This window comes from Labrus mixtus, chromosome 24 (assembly GCF_963584025.1).
Source record: "Labrus mixtus chromosome 24, fLabMix1.1, whole genome shotgun sequence".
NCBI classification, from domain to species: Eukaryota; Metazoa; Chordata; class Actinopteri; order Labriformes; family Labridae; genus Labrus; species Labrus mixtus.
Window position 1 is genome coordinate 6,212,023 of NC_083635.1, and position 15,040 is coordinate 6,227,062.

At 42.5% G+C, this 15,040-nt stretch overlaps 3 protein-coding genes across 7 annotated transcripts in view; 2 read left to right on the top strand and 1 right to left on the bottom strand.

Moving 5' to 3' along the window:
• Window positions 1–182: 182 nt before the first annotated feature.
• On the top strand, window positions 183–4,960 carry fastkd2 (FAST kinase domains 2). Its single transcript, XM_061033026.1, has 11 exons — window positions 183–1,188; window positions 1,278–1,381; window positions 1,473–1,581; window positions 1,760–1,883; window positions 2,048–2,187; window positions 2,303–2,475; window positions 2,800–2,963; window positions 3,067–3,306; window positions 3,461–3,539; window positions 4,476–4,590; window positions 4,752–4,960. Exons 1-11 carry the CDS (start codon window positions 559–561, stop codon window positions 4,872–4,874), a joined length of 2,001 nt encoding a protein of 666 aa, XP_060889009.1. The 5' UTR covers window positions 183–558; the 3' UTR covers window positions 4,875–4,960.
• A 1,377-nt stretch (window positions 4,961–6,337) lies between these two features.
• LOC132959809 (T-cell-specific surface glycoprotein CD28-like) lies at window positions 6,338–9,404 on the bottom strand. Its single transcript, XM_061033028.1, has 4 exons — window positions 9,077–9,404; window positions 7,301–7,636; window positions 7,104–7,222; window positions 6,338–6,535 (listed from the first exon to the last, which is right to left on the bottom strand). Exons 1-4 carry the CDS (start codon window positions 9,165–9,167, stop codon window positions 6,422–6,424), a joined length of 660 nt encoding a protein of 219 aa, XP_060889011.1. The 5' UTR covers window positions 9,168–9,404; the 3' UTR covers window positions 6,338–6,421.
• Window positions 9,405–11,866: 2,462 nt separating this feature from the next.
• Window positions 11,867–15,040, top strand: part of raph1b (Ras association (RalGDS/AF-6) and pleckstrin homology domains 1b) — a 50,766-nt gene continuing 47,592 nt past the window's right edge. For 2 of the 5 annotated variants that reach the window (XM_061032972.1, XM_061032975.1), the window contains exon 1: window positions 11,867–12,148. The gene's annotated coding sequence lies outside the window, so the exon portion shown is untranslated. Of the gene's footprint in view, window positions 12,175–15,040 lie in introns of all 5 variants that reach the window. The other 3 variants (XM_061032976.1, XM_061032977.1, XM_061032974.1) reach the window with 2 other exon arrangements.

Genomic DNA, 15,040 nt, shown 5'->3' on the forward strand with positions numbered 1-15,040 from the left:
TTTAATAACTATTTAAGAACTATTATTTAAAATAATCTCTGATTAATTGTATTAAATGTCAGAAATCTATGTAACAATAGCGAGCAGAACATTTTCTCCTGCTGTTAAATATTATGAAAATATATATATTTATTATTTTTTTACGGTACCTTCTCGACTTAACGCGCTGAGGGGGAGCGATTACGGCGACGGACGCAGCAGCAGCGTGTGAGAATCACGTTAGCTAACATGGATTGGACAAACTATGTTTGGATGTAATTTGGTTTTAGGTATCTTCGCGAAACATTTTCATTTTTATGACACCGTGCTTTAGGACTTTGTAAGTGTTACGTTGTGCTGTTAGTCGTGTGTTTTCTAAGGCTACAGTAGTAAAGTAACGGGTGTAAAACTAGCCGGTGTTTACATCTTTGAAAGAGGTTGTGTGGTGACCTTGCTGGCAGTTAAGCCAAAATACTGCATTTTACATCATTTGAATGTAATTTTCAAAATATTTTATAGTGCGTCCATATTAGTAATGTGAAAAGAGTAGGATAAACATTAATTAATTGTCATATTAAAATGTCTGTGCGGGTGACAAAAGAGGTTGTGAGATGGGCTCTTCGCTTCTGCAGCCGTGGTTCTCTTGGTCAACATCGCAGCTCCCTGTTGACAACATCAATCAAGGACAAATCTAAGCAGTTGGCTCTCATTCTGGGTGCAGGGCAAAGCCAGACATCCCTGAGTAGAAGTCTTGTCAGCTCAGTAAGGTTTTACTCACAGGATGGGACACACAATGAGGACTCTGAGGAGAGGGAGCGTCTCTCCTCTTCACTTCCCGCTGAGGTCCAGTCTGATGACCCTGCCTCAAGTCGGCCACCGTGGATGTCCGCTTTCATGGACCACCTGCAGGGCTGTGGCTCCCCGTCAGACGTGCTGGACCTCACCTGCGAGTACTCACCCACGCCTCGAGAGGTCAGCAACTGCCTCACCCACATGTGGTCCTGCATGAAGAAGTTGACCGACGAGCAGCGGCGCTACGAGCTGAGGCTGATGTTCGAGCATCACGCTTTCGACCAGCTGCTGCAAGAGGCCATGAAGAATGTGAGGCTCGTGCACAGCGAGGATTTGGCCTATTCTCTCATAAGTATGATCAATCTCGGAGTTCCGCAGGGCAGCCGAGTGGTCCAGACTTTCCTCCGAGCCTGCCAGGTAACATGTTCAAATGGTCAAAACGAGGGGACGTGTCTTTCTTTTGATTTTTGCATCATCTTGTTAATCATGATTTTATTTTTTTACAGGAGAATCTGAATGACTTTGATGAGAAGGGCCTGTCCATCTTGGCCTCCTGTCTTGAAAATATGGAGAACAGCCCCAATGTTTCAGCACTGAAGGACGGCATGAGGTCAGGACTACCAAGTGACGCGATAAGCTTCTTTAAAGATTTTCAAAAACTATAGCTCAGCTCTCTCTTTTGATTTACGGCTGTTTCTTAGGCTGGTAGTTGAGGCCCAACTTCCCACGATCCAGAGTGTGATGTCTCTCCAAACTATGATGCGTGTGCTGGGGAAAGACACCCCACTGCATCTGAAACGTAAACTAGAGGTTGGTGTGTGACCATATGCTGCTCAGATCCCTTTCTACATGATTCTAACATTCATCAAGTTTCAACTTGAAGATGACCCTTTCTTATCTTCATTTATCTCTTTGTTACGTTGAAGTGGTTTGACGAGGGTCGAGGGCTGAGCTGCATTTTTAACCTGTTCTTGAATCCTTCTTGCAGGGTAAGGCTGTATCAATGAAAGACCAGTTCAGCCTTCCTAACTCTCTGCACATGATCTCCACTATGGTCACATTGGGCTTCCACTCCAAACCCCTGCTGGATGTCTGCACCAATAATATCAGAGGTAAAACCTTTAATGAAACCCATCATCTTTGATTCACAGTCTACTTTGAATAAAGTGGCAAACTAGACCTGAAATATAAAATTATACTCATCAAAAGATTTCTGTCTCTTAGTTTAATCAACCTGCTCGTCCTCTTTTTTTTTTTTCTTCTTCCCCTCTGGTAGAAAACCTGAATGGGATCCCGTTCAACAGATTGTTCAAACTCCTCTTGTCCTGCAGGGATCTGCGCTACAGAGACTCTGATCTGTTCAAAGACATTTCAGACTACGTGGCCTCCGTGATTTACATGTGGACCAACAAACAGGTGCCGCAACACACCGCCGCCGGCTTTTTCCAGCAGCCTGAATCAGTCACTCGGTTCTTTATGAGACACAACTTTGCCTTCGTTTCTTTCCATTCTTCTGTCTCGCCCTCCTCAGGTGGTCCTCTTCCTGTTTGTGTTCGAGAGCCTCGGCTTCTGTCCCGACGCTTTGATGGAGGAGTTTGCCGAGAAAGTGATCGCCGATCCGGATGCTCTGACACTGAAAGACCTCCTCTGTGTCCTGAAGGTGTACTCCTCCCTCAACTATGATCTGCAGCATCGGAGACAGCAGTAGGTCGCTCACATGTCCCTTTCATTCAGACTGTACTCCTACATGCATAATTCCTAAGACTGCTGTCTGCTCTGAGCTCTCAAAGCATACGTACGCTATCTTCTGCTCTAAAGACGTTAAGTGCTTCTCTATAAACTTTTTAAAGCACCTACTTTTAAAGGTGGATTAAAAATCAGCAATTCCTAAAAGTAGTTGGGGATCATAAAGGGCAGATCATCTTGTGCATCATTTTAAAACCTACAGAAAAAAGTTTCCAAAAAGACAACGCTCCAGAGGTGAAGGGACATTATTGTGAGATGCTGAACTTCAAGTCTCTGTTGCAGGTTCCTGGATAGTCTCTGTCAGGTTCTGGAGTCCTATCTGCCTAAGATGTCCAGGTTTGAGTTGTTACGGGCCGTTTTCTCTCTGTGTATACTCGGCCACTTCCCCTCTGCACCGCTGGAGAAGCTCCTGAAGGAGAGCACAGTGGAGCAGTTACAGATGACATGTAAGACTGTTTTTATCAGCTCTTTGACTATTCACCCCCCCCCCCCCCACACACACACACACACACCTACAATTTCACAATTTTTCCTCTTGTTTCCCCCCAGCACCAAAGTTCCTCGAAAACCAGAGCAGACTGTTACGGATGCTGGACTTGTGCCTCCGTCTTGATCGCCCTGCGCTCTCTCGGCCCCTGACCGTCCCCTCGTCTTTCCTGGTAGACTACACCCCCGTCCACCCGTCTATCAACTCGGTGCTCTCGCTGTGCCTGCGGGATGTGCTGGGGGACGAGGCCGATAGAATACTGATAGAGGAGGAGGTTGTGGTGGAGAACGTGTACTTCATAGGTAAAGAGTGAAAGGTTGAATAGAGAGAACGTGAGGCATCGGTTTTTAACTTGTTTTTATTTCACCATTGTAGTCTCTCTTTTTGAACCAGAATCAAACTTTCTTTTTAAAACTGTTACCATAGAAACTACATGTGTGCACTCTTGACTCTCAGATGCTGTGATAACCAAACCTCTGCCGAACCAAACCTCTGTGACTGAAGCCACCAGTCCTCCAGCAGAGAGCAGTCAAAGGTAAGACTTCAACATCAGCATGCAGCAGAAAACACCTGCAGGGTTACCGTGCCGACTTCTGCAGCGTACTTTTGGTGTAGCTCACTACAACTACAACCTTCACTGACTGAGCAAACATGTTTCAAACATGTCAAGGTTTGGATTCAAATGAAGTCTGTGCTAATGACACTTCTCAAAAGTTGAATCAGCCACTCTCTATTCTGATTATCTCTCATCTCTCTGGTGCCTTTTTCTTTGTAACTTTAACACAACTGTGCACAGACAGTCCCCTGTAAATATATCATGCAGCTAGTCATCTGTTTGAATGTATATTTCTCTCTTTAAACTTTTTATCTGTGCAGTTATTTCAGCTGTACCTGCGCCTCGTCTTCTGTTACATTATTTAATACTGTAAAGATAAAATAGGACAACCTAGAGCGTGAGCATTTTATCAGTCTCCAACATGAATAATTTAAAGTCAGACTGGAAAGAAAATGAGGAGACATGTAAAAGAAAATAGACCTTACTTTTCTCACTGTATGTCTTTCTTGCAAACTTTTTCTGTCAGTTGGTGATTGGGTGCTTCCACTGTTTCCTGTTGAGCCTGCTGCATTTAACCAAGAACTTTACAACAAATAGCTCAAATAGTTTGTAGTAACTATGATCAAATACATGCATCGATCTTTTTTTTTTGGGGGGGGGAGGTGAAGAAAAACAGTTACTGACAAAAGCCTTTTGAAAAAACAATAACGTAATAAAACTGATTTAAAGATGTGTGCGTCAAACGACGTCTACATTTCAGAGTGGAAAACCCCCCCCCCCCCACACAGTCTGCTCATGTTTCATTCTTTAGCCTCACAGTGATCTTCTTCATTTCCATCTGGTCATGCATGCATCAAAATTCATATTTTGACTTTTTTTTTTTCAAGCTGGGAAACTCTCTTCTTAATCCCCTAGAATCGCGGTACTCTGTGCCCCACCCTCCGCTGTTTGCTTCGGCACCTCTCGTCCTCGGGGTCCCCTGGCTGTAAGGATCCGCCATCTGAGGATTCTGGGATATGACCCTGTCATGGTGAGACTTAAATTCCTTCTTTTTTTTTTACGAAGGACACAAGGTCTCCACAACAATAAATCTCTGATGTTTCACACAATGCCTCGTAAAACTACAAATGAAAGATTCATTTTCAGCAGTGATAGTTACTTTTTTCCCCCCCCCTTAATCCTGTTCCCCAGGTAACAGAGCAGGGGCTGCAATTTATGTCTGAGGAAAAAAGGAAGGAGTTTCTCAGGGAACAGATTTATCCAGAACACCACGGAGGCCAAAAACAACCTGAAATGGAGCAACTGGGATCTTGAGGACGTATGTCAGTCTCTGCCTGAACACACTGATTTGTAAACATCTCAAAGTGAATAAATGTGAATCTGTACATGAAGTATTTAAATGAGTGTTGTGTCTGGATAACTTTTATCTTCAAACGATATATTCGATGTCTACATGAAGTAAATAGGAACATAGCTTGAAGGACATGAAGCTGGAGCTTTAATTGATTGTAAAACGTAACACTCGTATGTGGTCAGAAGGCTGGGATATTAAAGTCCTACACATTTGAAGAAATCAAGTTTTAGAGGATTTATGGCACTCCTTCCAGATCACTTTTAACAACTTTTTTTTTTTTGGTTTTGTGTCATCCGTCATGTCATGTGTGACTCTCGGGGTTGGAAAACAACTTAATATGTTAATCTTGCTGATTCTTGCATTCGCCGATGAGTAAGATCGTGTAGCTGGATGAAACCAATAAAACCAGTGTGTGTGTGTGTGTGTGTGCGTGTGTGTGTGTGTGTGCGCTGCTATAACTGCACGGAAAGTGCAAGGTGAGCATGGTTGTTTTTTTGGTTTTTTTTTTCAAGCAGCCACATCTGCAAAAAGCTCGAGGAGCAGAGAAAAAGTGGAGGGAGGCAGGAAACGGTGCAGACTTGTTATTGTTTGATGTGTGCCGTTCCCTGTTGTGTGTCTTCTTAGCAAACCTCGACTCTCCGTCAAGACTTCTCAGAAACGAGAGTGGGCACACTAAAAGAGAAGTGTGATCTTTATCAGCTGTAGGATTTATAATATAATGTAGCCTTGACCACAAGTCATCAACAATCAAAGGCTGAGAGAACCACGTAGATTGTGGTTCAATCCCCTCATTCACACACAACCATGTTTCGACCACAAAGGGGGGGGGCGTGTGTGTGTGTGTGTGTGTGTGTGTGCGTGCGTGCGTGTGTGCGTGTGTGCGTGTGTGTGTGTGTGTGTGTCAGAGAGAGAGAGAGAGTGACACAGGAAGCCAGCAAACAAGAGAGGCGTTGGGTTTTCTTGTTCCATTTTTCTACAGCAACATTTAAAATCATGAACTTTTACTTTTCCTGTTCAACTACTGCTAGCAGCAAAGAGTCCGTCTGTTTCTGGTGAAGCGTTGCAAACGAGGCGGAGCGTCCGTTCCAAGTGATGGAATGTGATCACATCATGAAATATAGAAAAAAAACAAATATTTGGGGGACATCCAACAGATTTAATCGAGCTCTGCAAACTCTGTTTACGTAATGAAACATTGACATGTCGGACGTTGTTGTTTTTGGAGTCGTGCCCTGCCTCCTGAGACGACCCCCCCCCCCCCCCCCCCCCCCCCCCCCTCATCCCTTCCCCTCTGACAGAGATAACTTCCCTCTGTGAGGTGCATGTGTCAATAAGAACCTCGGGAAGATTTCAGCAACAGGCTGTCCTGAAGTGTTGTAGAAATGTTCAGGAGTGTGAGTGTGAGAAGAGCTTTAAATGTTCTGTGTTTTTGGACGAGCCACTCCAAGGTTGGTCCTTTAAGGGTGTGGGAACTCTGAGGGAAGTGCTCGGCTCTCGCGCAGGTTGATCAGAAGTAGCGTGGCGCAGGATTTTGAACGCCTCGATTCTTCCTTTGGCCCCTGGGTGCTCTTGGTTTGGTGTTCATGTAGTCGCTCTGAGAATCCGTCTTCCTCAGTTTCACCTGAAAAACATATATAGGCTGCTGAACAACATTTCATGTTCCTAAAGGTTCATTTCACCACATTTCAGGATCTTTCCACAAGTAAACTGGATCTCATTTAAAGCTCCTGTGAGGAACTCTCAGTTGGAGATGTTGCCCCCCCCCCGTACATTACTCTTCTAATATTGCTATGTGCTTGAGTGATATTGCATTCTCCAGTATCATCAACCTCTGTTTCCAATTTACAGAGGCGCTGCTCGTCAACAGGCAACGCGGGCCACTGCTTGGGGCCCCCCGGCTAGTAAGGGGTCCAGACGAGCTTTAAACCAAAGCAGAGGCTCAAAATGTGCAAACAGCAGGACACATCCCCGTCTGACAGCACTCACTGCTCAGCATCGCATGCATTATTAGTCCTGGCAAAAACCAAAGTTTGTCAAAGGCATCAATTATCCAAGAGAAAAGCGTGAGGAGTCACTGTCAGTTTAAGTTTCTTTTGAGCGTCTCTGTCGTGCTTCTGTCGATGAGTTTGGATCTCCAGTTTTCTCTCCTCGTCTTGGTGATATTGTTTCGCACATGCAAACTTTCTTACCCAGAAGAATACGGCGGAGACGGTGATGATTACGCTGTAGAGAATAACTGACACGAGAGCCAGAATCCAAATCCAGGGGTTGTCGCTGCTTTCCTGTTTAGGGACCTTGCACTGGTGTCCTGGAAGAGAACATTCAGCGAGGGTTTCATTGCAGTGGACTTTATGTCGATGTAACCACACATGTTAGGAATATTTACCTTCTATAAGTACCAGTATGCTCGCAGCTCCTGGCACAGCTGGAAGCAGGGGAGGAGGGAACCTGACCTGGCCCTCGCACCTGTACACGCCGTGGCGGCTGGCATTCACTCCTATTAGCAGGAAACTGACTGAGTCATTGTCTGTTTTTTTGTGCAGCTGCAAATCCACCCTTAACGGCAATTTGCAGTCTGGTGCTTTGTTGTTGTGGCTGCAGCTGTGGTTGTAAATCAGTTCTTGGTCTTTGAAAAGGTTCAATCTGAAATCTTCGCCCGTCATGTTCGGGCACGGCACAGAGACGCTGTCTCCAGCAGCTACGCAGACACTTTTAAGTTTGTCTAGAGAGAGAATAAAAAGACATATTTCTTAGACATACAGCACAAGGTAACGTCTCTGTGTGTGCTCTTGAAGATGCTTGTGTCAGTAAACTCAGTCAAGAGGTTTGCTCTGTAACCAAACACTTTGCAAAGGGAACGCAGCTCCTGCAGACATACATTTCTTTGAATTAAACTGAAATTCAGCCATTTGAAACCCGTCATTTCACCGCACCTCCTCCCCCACACGGAATGTCTTCAATAAGAGCACATCTTTGCACGTTTACCTCTTTCACCCTGCCTCGCCTTTCACTCGAAAAAACAGACATTATTCCACTGCGAGAGTGGCACCCTTGACTCAGCCACAGAGTGACTCAAGTGTGCCAGTCTCACACTTAAGGTAGAGGTGCTCTTCCTTTGCAGGGATAAGTGCGCGAAATGAACACCTTGTGTGCTTTATGTAAACAGCAATCACAATGCCATGAGTTCTCTCTGCTGAATGGTGCATATTCAAATCCCTATATGGGATGTTTGAGACTGATTCAACATGCAAGTGCAATATAAAAAGAAAGACTGACAAATACTCCCTCTCTCTCTCTGTCCCTGATTTATGAATCCACCCTCCTATCTCTGGAGTAAAGTGGTAAAAACTCCCCAAAAAAATCATCTTTAAAAAAAAAAAAGTTTCATACTGTATATGTTATTACAAGACGCTTTAATGTCAGAGCCATGAGATTTACCAAACAGTCATCTCAAAGTCAAAGTCAACCTCACAGGTAGAAATGAAGTTAACGAGTATGTTCCCGTTAAGAAGAATTTTTGGAAACGTTTACTTCTGTAGCCCCATGTAAACTTGTCCTTTTTCCACCTCTTGATTGTTGAGGAATATAACATATTAAGCTCACATGACATGATGCATTACTGCTCCTGATCCACCAAGTGATATAGAAACTAAACAAATGGGCTCTGTACAGGTGGACTACATTAAAGTAGTCTACCGTGCATTTGTTAGTGATAAAAAGAGAATTCTATCATTTATACTCAAACTTTTAAAGGGGCCTACCTGCAAACTGAGTATTTCAACGTTTATCCGATAATTCTTTGTTGCTTCATCTCACTTTTGAATTCAAGACTTGTACATGTTAAACTGTAATTCTAGACCTGTCTTTGTTCTTTTTCTTCACTATAGGATTTATTTACTACCTCTGCTACTTCCAGACAAAATCACAGAAATATCCAGCCTGATTTTTCTACGGATACAGCTGCTGCAAGTTTACCCTTTAAGAACAGGCGTTACTGCAATGAGGGGGGTTAATCGCCGTCCTACTGTAACCACAAACTCACAGTGAAGTCCTGCTCATTTCTATCAAATGACTAGAAGTTGTACTGTTACTTATTACTGAATATCAGTTACTATAAGTGTACGAATAATTACAAGCTTGAATTTGTGTTGCAAAATCTCACCGTTGAATGTGCAGGTGTTCTGCCCCTGAGTTGCAGCATCAGAGATCCTGAAGCCCACAAGGATCATAAACACCCAGCAAGGATTCATCATGAACTTTTGCACCGAGCGCGTGAACTTCCCTGCTGCAGAGTGATTCTTCCCCTCATCACCTAACACTTTGAGCTCCTCCAGCAAACTCCGCCGGCTTTATTCTGCAGACAAATCTGATCTGATCCTCCGATATCATCAACCTCTGTTTCCATGCGTGCGTTCCTTTGACGTTTGTGCATCATGTCCTCATCGTACCTCTGATAGAATCACTCCCACAGTGCTGCAGAGACTGAAACTCACACGTCTCCTCTAGAGAGAAAACATCCTTTCACAGAACCGCCTCCTCTGCTCATGTTTGTGAACTTCGATATGTCTTAGAAATGTAACAAGGTTGTAGGTATGTGCTCATTTGGCCAGTGAGGACATTGCAGGATATTTTTTAGAAGCTGTTGCATGTTTGATAAAGTGTGTTTAATTGTGTTGCTGCTTTCTTACAATAAAAAAAGAAAATAAATATTGGAGTTAAAAACAACACAAACTGGATCTTTACAAAACAAGTCTTTGCATCTTGCTGTTCTCGGTATTAACGACATCATCAAAACAAGTATCTTGAAATCAATTATTTCTAGACAAGCTGCCTCCACAATATCTGCTGTTTGCAACGTTGCACCTTTGACTCTACCAGTCAGAGTAGGATGACAAGTTTCTGTGCATGGGAGCGGCTGTGGTTCAGTTGGTAGAATTGCGTCTCTCAACCGGAAGGTCAAGGGTTCCAACTCCTGCGGCAACATTTCCGATGTTTTCCAAATTGCTCCCGCTGCTTCATCGGCGGTGTATGAATGCGTACAAATGGGATGAGTTACTTCTGATGGTCTCACTACATAACAGCGTCTGCCATCAGTATGTGAATGTGTAGGTGTGACTTGGGGTGAAAACATCCTTTGAGTAGTCAGAAGACGAGAAAAGAATGATACAAGCTCAAGTCAATTTACCATTTACCAAAAGAAAATCAGGAAAAGGTCGTCGTTGTGTCCTGCAAGAAAAAGTCAAAAGTTTGATTCTACTGTCTCAAGTCAAAGTCAAAATACTCACAAATCTTCACGATTGTGAGTTTAGTCAGACTTGAAATGATCACCGCAGCATGTTTAATCTAAAATATACTCTTTAAACTGCTGCACTTTTCTTGTATGTGTTCCAACATGAGGATAAGAAGTGTTGCGTTGCTGCCTCTGCTGCAGGCTGAGTCAGTGACCATCAGTGCAGTGACCCGGTGTACCAGATCCAAAACAGGTCTGAACTGAGAGAGAGAGAGAGAGAAAGTTTGTGTTGGAGAAAAGACAAACTGTCTCACATCAGTGTATTTATGCTGCTTATGAGATCCCACAAAGAGCGATTATATCTACGTCATAGTTTGATGATATAAAACTGGTGTTTAAGCAGCAAAATTAAGTTGAACATGCAATATGTTTCGTTGGCCACTAGATGGCGACAACGCATTGTATTTTGATTTTTTTTGTGGTTAAAAGCCAGTTTTAAAAAATTGTTATTCCACACAATGTTTTAATAATTGCAACAATATTCCTCTCTGCCTTGTGGCACTTTTTGGGTTTGATTCAGAGTTCAACGCCCAGAGCCCAGAGCTGGGATTAGAGAGCGTAAAAAGGCAGAAAATATTGACTCTGTGTGGCAACACATGGTGTCAGATTCATAGGATTTTAGAGAGGGGATTAGAGCATTTTTAAAATGATGTTTTGTAATTCTGAGTCAGAAAATGGATGAATGGGGGGGATTGAAGGGCTAGTAATGCCATGTGTCCATATGGGTGACACGTAATCTCCTAATCTGGAACAAGTCCCCTTTTGTCTGCTGCTGGTTTTAAGTGAACATCAGAAGGAAAGAAAACTTCCATGAATGGTTGCAGTTTGTCCATTTAAATTATTCATTTTTTATATATTTAATATTTGAGGGTTTCATCTTTTAAACTGTAAAGCATCATGAGGAAAATGTATTTGATTGAATTCTTCTATTTGTTCTTCTAATTAATTTTACAAGTAGGAGTGATAATATTGTTTTATATTTATTAACTGCCTTTGGCTGTATGGGGCTATTATCTACTGGATGCTGATGATGCTTTCATTGTTCCTCGGAAAGCAGAGTTTTAACTGCATCAACTGTACAAAAGATGAAAACAAACTCTCCCACCGGGACTTTTTAGATGCCCCCAGTTTACCCGAGACAAACTCGTAAAAACGAATTTTGTATCCTTTCTCTAGTCGTGTCAAAGAGAAGTTAGAAGTGTTAGTAAAAAACAACAACGTAGCTTTTTAAAAATAACATACATAGTTATGATTACTACGTGAAAAAAATAAAAAATTACGAGATCAAATATAAATATCAGATATATATTTAGTATATTTACCTTTCCTTATAATAATAATAATAATAATAATAATAATATAAAATTACCGGTACTACCTTTGTCAAAAAGATGACTGTGTAAAATTTGACTTGTTCAGTTGTTTTAAGGTTTCACTTGTATCTAATAATCATGACTTTTGTCTAATAGATTTAACTTTTTATCTTATTGTGATGTATAGAGAGGGCTTTTTATCAATTTATAATAAGGGACTAGTTTGCTTCTTTTTCTCCTTTTTACAAGGTTTCAGTTTTTCTGCAGTATCTTCTTGTCTGTCCTCTTCTCCCTCGTGGTTCTTCACATTTCCTACGGCCCCTGAAGGCACCACTGTGTTCTGGGCTGGACCAGGGCTGGACAGGAAACGACGGAGACGCGCAGCGTGTCTCCTCACTCAGCAGCTCAGGGAGAGAAGAATGGGAAAGGGGGGAAAAGGGTCTGTGTATGTAGACGAGGCAGCGTGTGAAAACATGAGGTCAACGGGCGGTTTTTAAACTACATTTAAAACAGATAATTACACGTATTTTACCAGGACTTTCCCTCTTTTTTCCACCTGAGGGAAGAGGTGTTTGCAGCCATTGGAGAGCCCCGGAGAGGAGAGGACCCTCTTTGTGAATCCCATTCGACTGTAAGCAGATTTTCGTTACTATTCTGGTATGTTTTAATCCTATAATACTCCTGTCTCTCTGTTTTAAATAGCCATTCTCATAACCTAGAAATGTCAAACATGAATAAATGTCAGCCCATCCATCCTATGTTGTATCCTCGGGAAAGGAAAGGAAAGGAAAGGAAATGAGGCAGGGAGAGGAGCAGCAGTGTTGTATCATTCTTCTTAAAGGCAAGGGACAAACAAGCAGATGTTTGATGTGCTGTTGCCTGTTTAGTGAGTGTTTTGTGTGTTTGAATGGGGGTCTGTGAGCCCCCCCAATGCGGCCATTGAACAATCCCTTTTCTTGGGGGAGAAAGGGCGTGCGGCGTTTGGGCCGACTTGGAAAAGAGCCGCAGCTTTCTTTCATGGGAGAAGCAATTGAACACAAGCCCCTTTTTGTTGTATTTGTTGGTTTAATTGTCGTGTCCAGCTTATTAGAGGTATTTTCAACCTCGTTTTGCTCCCTTGCATGCAGGGGGAAAAAGATGCACAGTCTCCACCCTGTTCAGCGGGTGGAGGCTCTCTCTCAGCCGCTGGTAATGGCCGATGGTTCTGTCGCGTTGATGTTTGTTTTTCCACCGGTAAATAATAAATAAAACGTGAAATATTTGTTAAAAATATTTAATTCAAGTGGTAATGTGAGTTAATGTGTCAGGGGTTTGGTGTATTATTATCATCACTGCAGCGGGTGAACACTGTTTTAATTCCCTTTGTGTGATGACGCTGCCGGCAGCAGATTGGTTAACATGAAGCCAGTATGACCAGTATCCCCAATCTCAATACATCCAAGAATAATGAGCTGAGTTCACTTTGTTGAAGGTGGAATCGTGCTGAAAAGTTGATGCTACAATAATGTTGAACAACAATCAGACAGTCACACTGAGGAGATAAGTGACCCTACATTGACAGTAGGGCTCAAAGGTCTTTGGAACAGGGGTGTCACACCATGCCCCAGTCTGGCCTGACCACCATATGGCTTATTACCAAGTAAACATTCCCTGTTTGACTCTTGGAGGAAGCTAAATGTGTGCAGCAATGTAGTCAAAGACGAGTTCCCCTACTACAACAACAACAACAACAACATGTGTATCATATATTATCTCATCATAATGCATCAATACAACAATATATAAAGAATATCATATTGTACCATATCGTTATTACATTTAAGGGACAATAAAGTGACCATATTGTATCCGTAATTCAATACAGGGACAATAGAGTATAACGTAACATGTATCATATCATTATTCCGCTACAGGGACCATAAAGAGTTCTGTATAGTACCGTACAGTATCCTATTTATATGTGCTTTATACTATTGAAGATATTATCGTATCGTTATTCCATTACAGGAACAGTGTTGCAACAAAGTGTTGCATGTCATAGTGTACCATACCATACGGTGTTGTATTTTCTACCATATTGAATCTCTGTTTCCCAGTCAGCACCAACTGTGAGCCCTTTTTAAGCTTTGATTTCCAAACTCCACAAAGAAAGTTTGCAAAGGCAGAGTTGACCCTTGGATGCTCACGCACTCGATTGAGAACCTGATGGGAAGCCACGTTTGGAGAAACTTTGGGGGCTTGAGTGCAGTTTACTTAGCTTTTTGTGGGACTTTTGAATCCAGCTCTTCTCATTACTTGCGACTCAATCATTTTCACACTTTTCATTATCTCGGTGGTGACCATGATGCATTGCTTACTTGAACGATTGTGCCATGGATCTTGTGCCAGAAGAAGATATCCCGGTGAAATCTGGTCCCGATTTATTCAGTGTCTTCAAGAAGCTGGTGAAAAATAACTTTTCCTTTTGGCCCACTTTTGAAAGTCTTTCCAATAGTTGTTTTTTGTAAATGTCTTTTTACCTGAGTTTTCACAAAGTGAACATACATTTTTTCTGACTCTTGTCACTGAACCAAAGCTAGGCGTGGATTGGATTTAAACTCTTCCCTTCAGGGGCGAATACGCAAAACAAACAGCTGAAAAAAAAGGCCACTTGGCCCGGCCTTTATTCCCCACAGTGGCATCATAATAGGCCGTCTGCGTCCCTTAAGGCGCGCTTGATTTGCATCCACAAAGCACTCGACTAGGAGCCCATTATTCTGGGCATGGAGACAGTGCTGCAACAATGCGACCCATTGGCTTACAGTGCAGTTAATGGGTTGAAAATAACTGCTGGCCTTATGGTCTCTTCCCCCTCCAGCCTTAACGTTTGCTTTTTTTGCAGGAGGGTTTTGGAGTTCACTCAGCGTCTAGACAAAAACAAAAAATGTGTTGATGCCACAAGCACATCTGGAAAGCCAGTGATATTTTGTGTTTGTCCCTTTGGGGATGAGTATTGTGTCTTTGTTTCCTGTGCTCAGTGTGTTTAATTATCTACTGGTTACGTTAAATGGAGGCGTTGCTCTGTTTTTGATGTTTGAGGCAAATCTTTGGGCTCATTATATTCCTGTGGCTGAATTCCAACATGATTATTGTCATAAAAGTTATTGGCAAAGTCACGAAGCAAATCCCATTATTGTTGAAAGCAGACCCTAATATGCTCGGTTTAGATTGTCAGTGTTGTATATCAACGTTTTCATCCCAAGAAGCAGAGCTAGTTGTGATTTAAAAAAAAAAAAAAAAATAGTGCAAACACATGAAACAGGGGACAATGCAGCACTTCATGTAAGAGGCAGTGTTTAATAGATCTGAAGTCATTGCATTCAGGTAGTATGGTGCACAGCTTAGTCATAAAAAGCTCAGTCATGGATTACATTTCCAGCCACAGGGGTAAAACACATGTTAGAGGGAGAGCGTGTCATTTCTCTGCCTCTGTTTAAATGCACATGTCAGGAGTTTTTCAATGTCAGCTTTTCTCTTTCTTGAA

Bases quoted from the DNA above. Each gene is read 5' to 3' on its own strand.
- fastkd2 (XM_061033026.1), top strand. From the start codon at position 559: ATGTCTGTGCGGGTGACAAAAGAGGTTGTGAGATGGGCTCTTCGCTTC. The intron at 1,582-1,759 runs GTTGGTGTGTGA...TCCTTCTTGCAG, and splicing joins ATCTGAAACGTAAACTAGAG to GGTAAGGCTGTATCAATGAA. The intron at 2,476-2,799 runs GTAGGTCGCTCA...TCTCTGTTGCAG, and splicing joins CTGCAGCATCGGAGACAGCA to GTTCCTGGATAGTCTCTGTC.
- LOC132959809 (XM_061033028.1), bottom strand. From the start codon at position 9,167: ATGATGAATCCTTGCTGGGTGTTTATGATCCTTGTGGGCTTCAGGATC. The intron at 7,223-7,300 runs GTAAATATTCCT...GTTCTCTTCCAG, and splicing joins CATACTGGTACTTATAGAAG to GACACCAGTGCAAGGTCCCT. The intron at 6,536-7,103 runs GTAAGAAAGTTT...TATGTTTTTCAG, and splicing joins TCTCCGCCGTATTCTTCTGG to GTGAAACTGAGGAAGACGGA.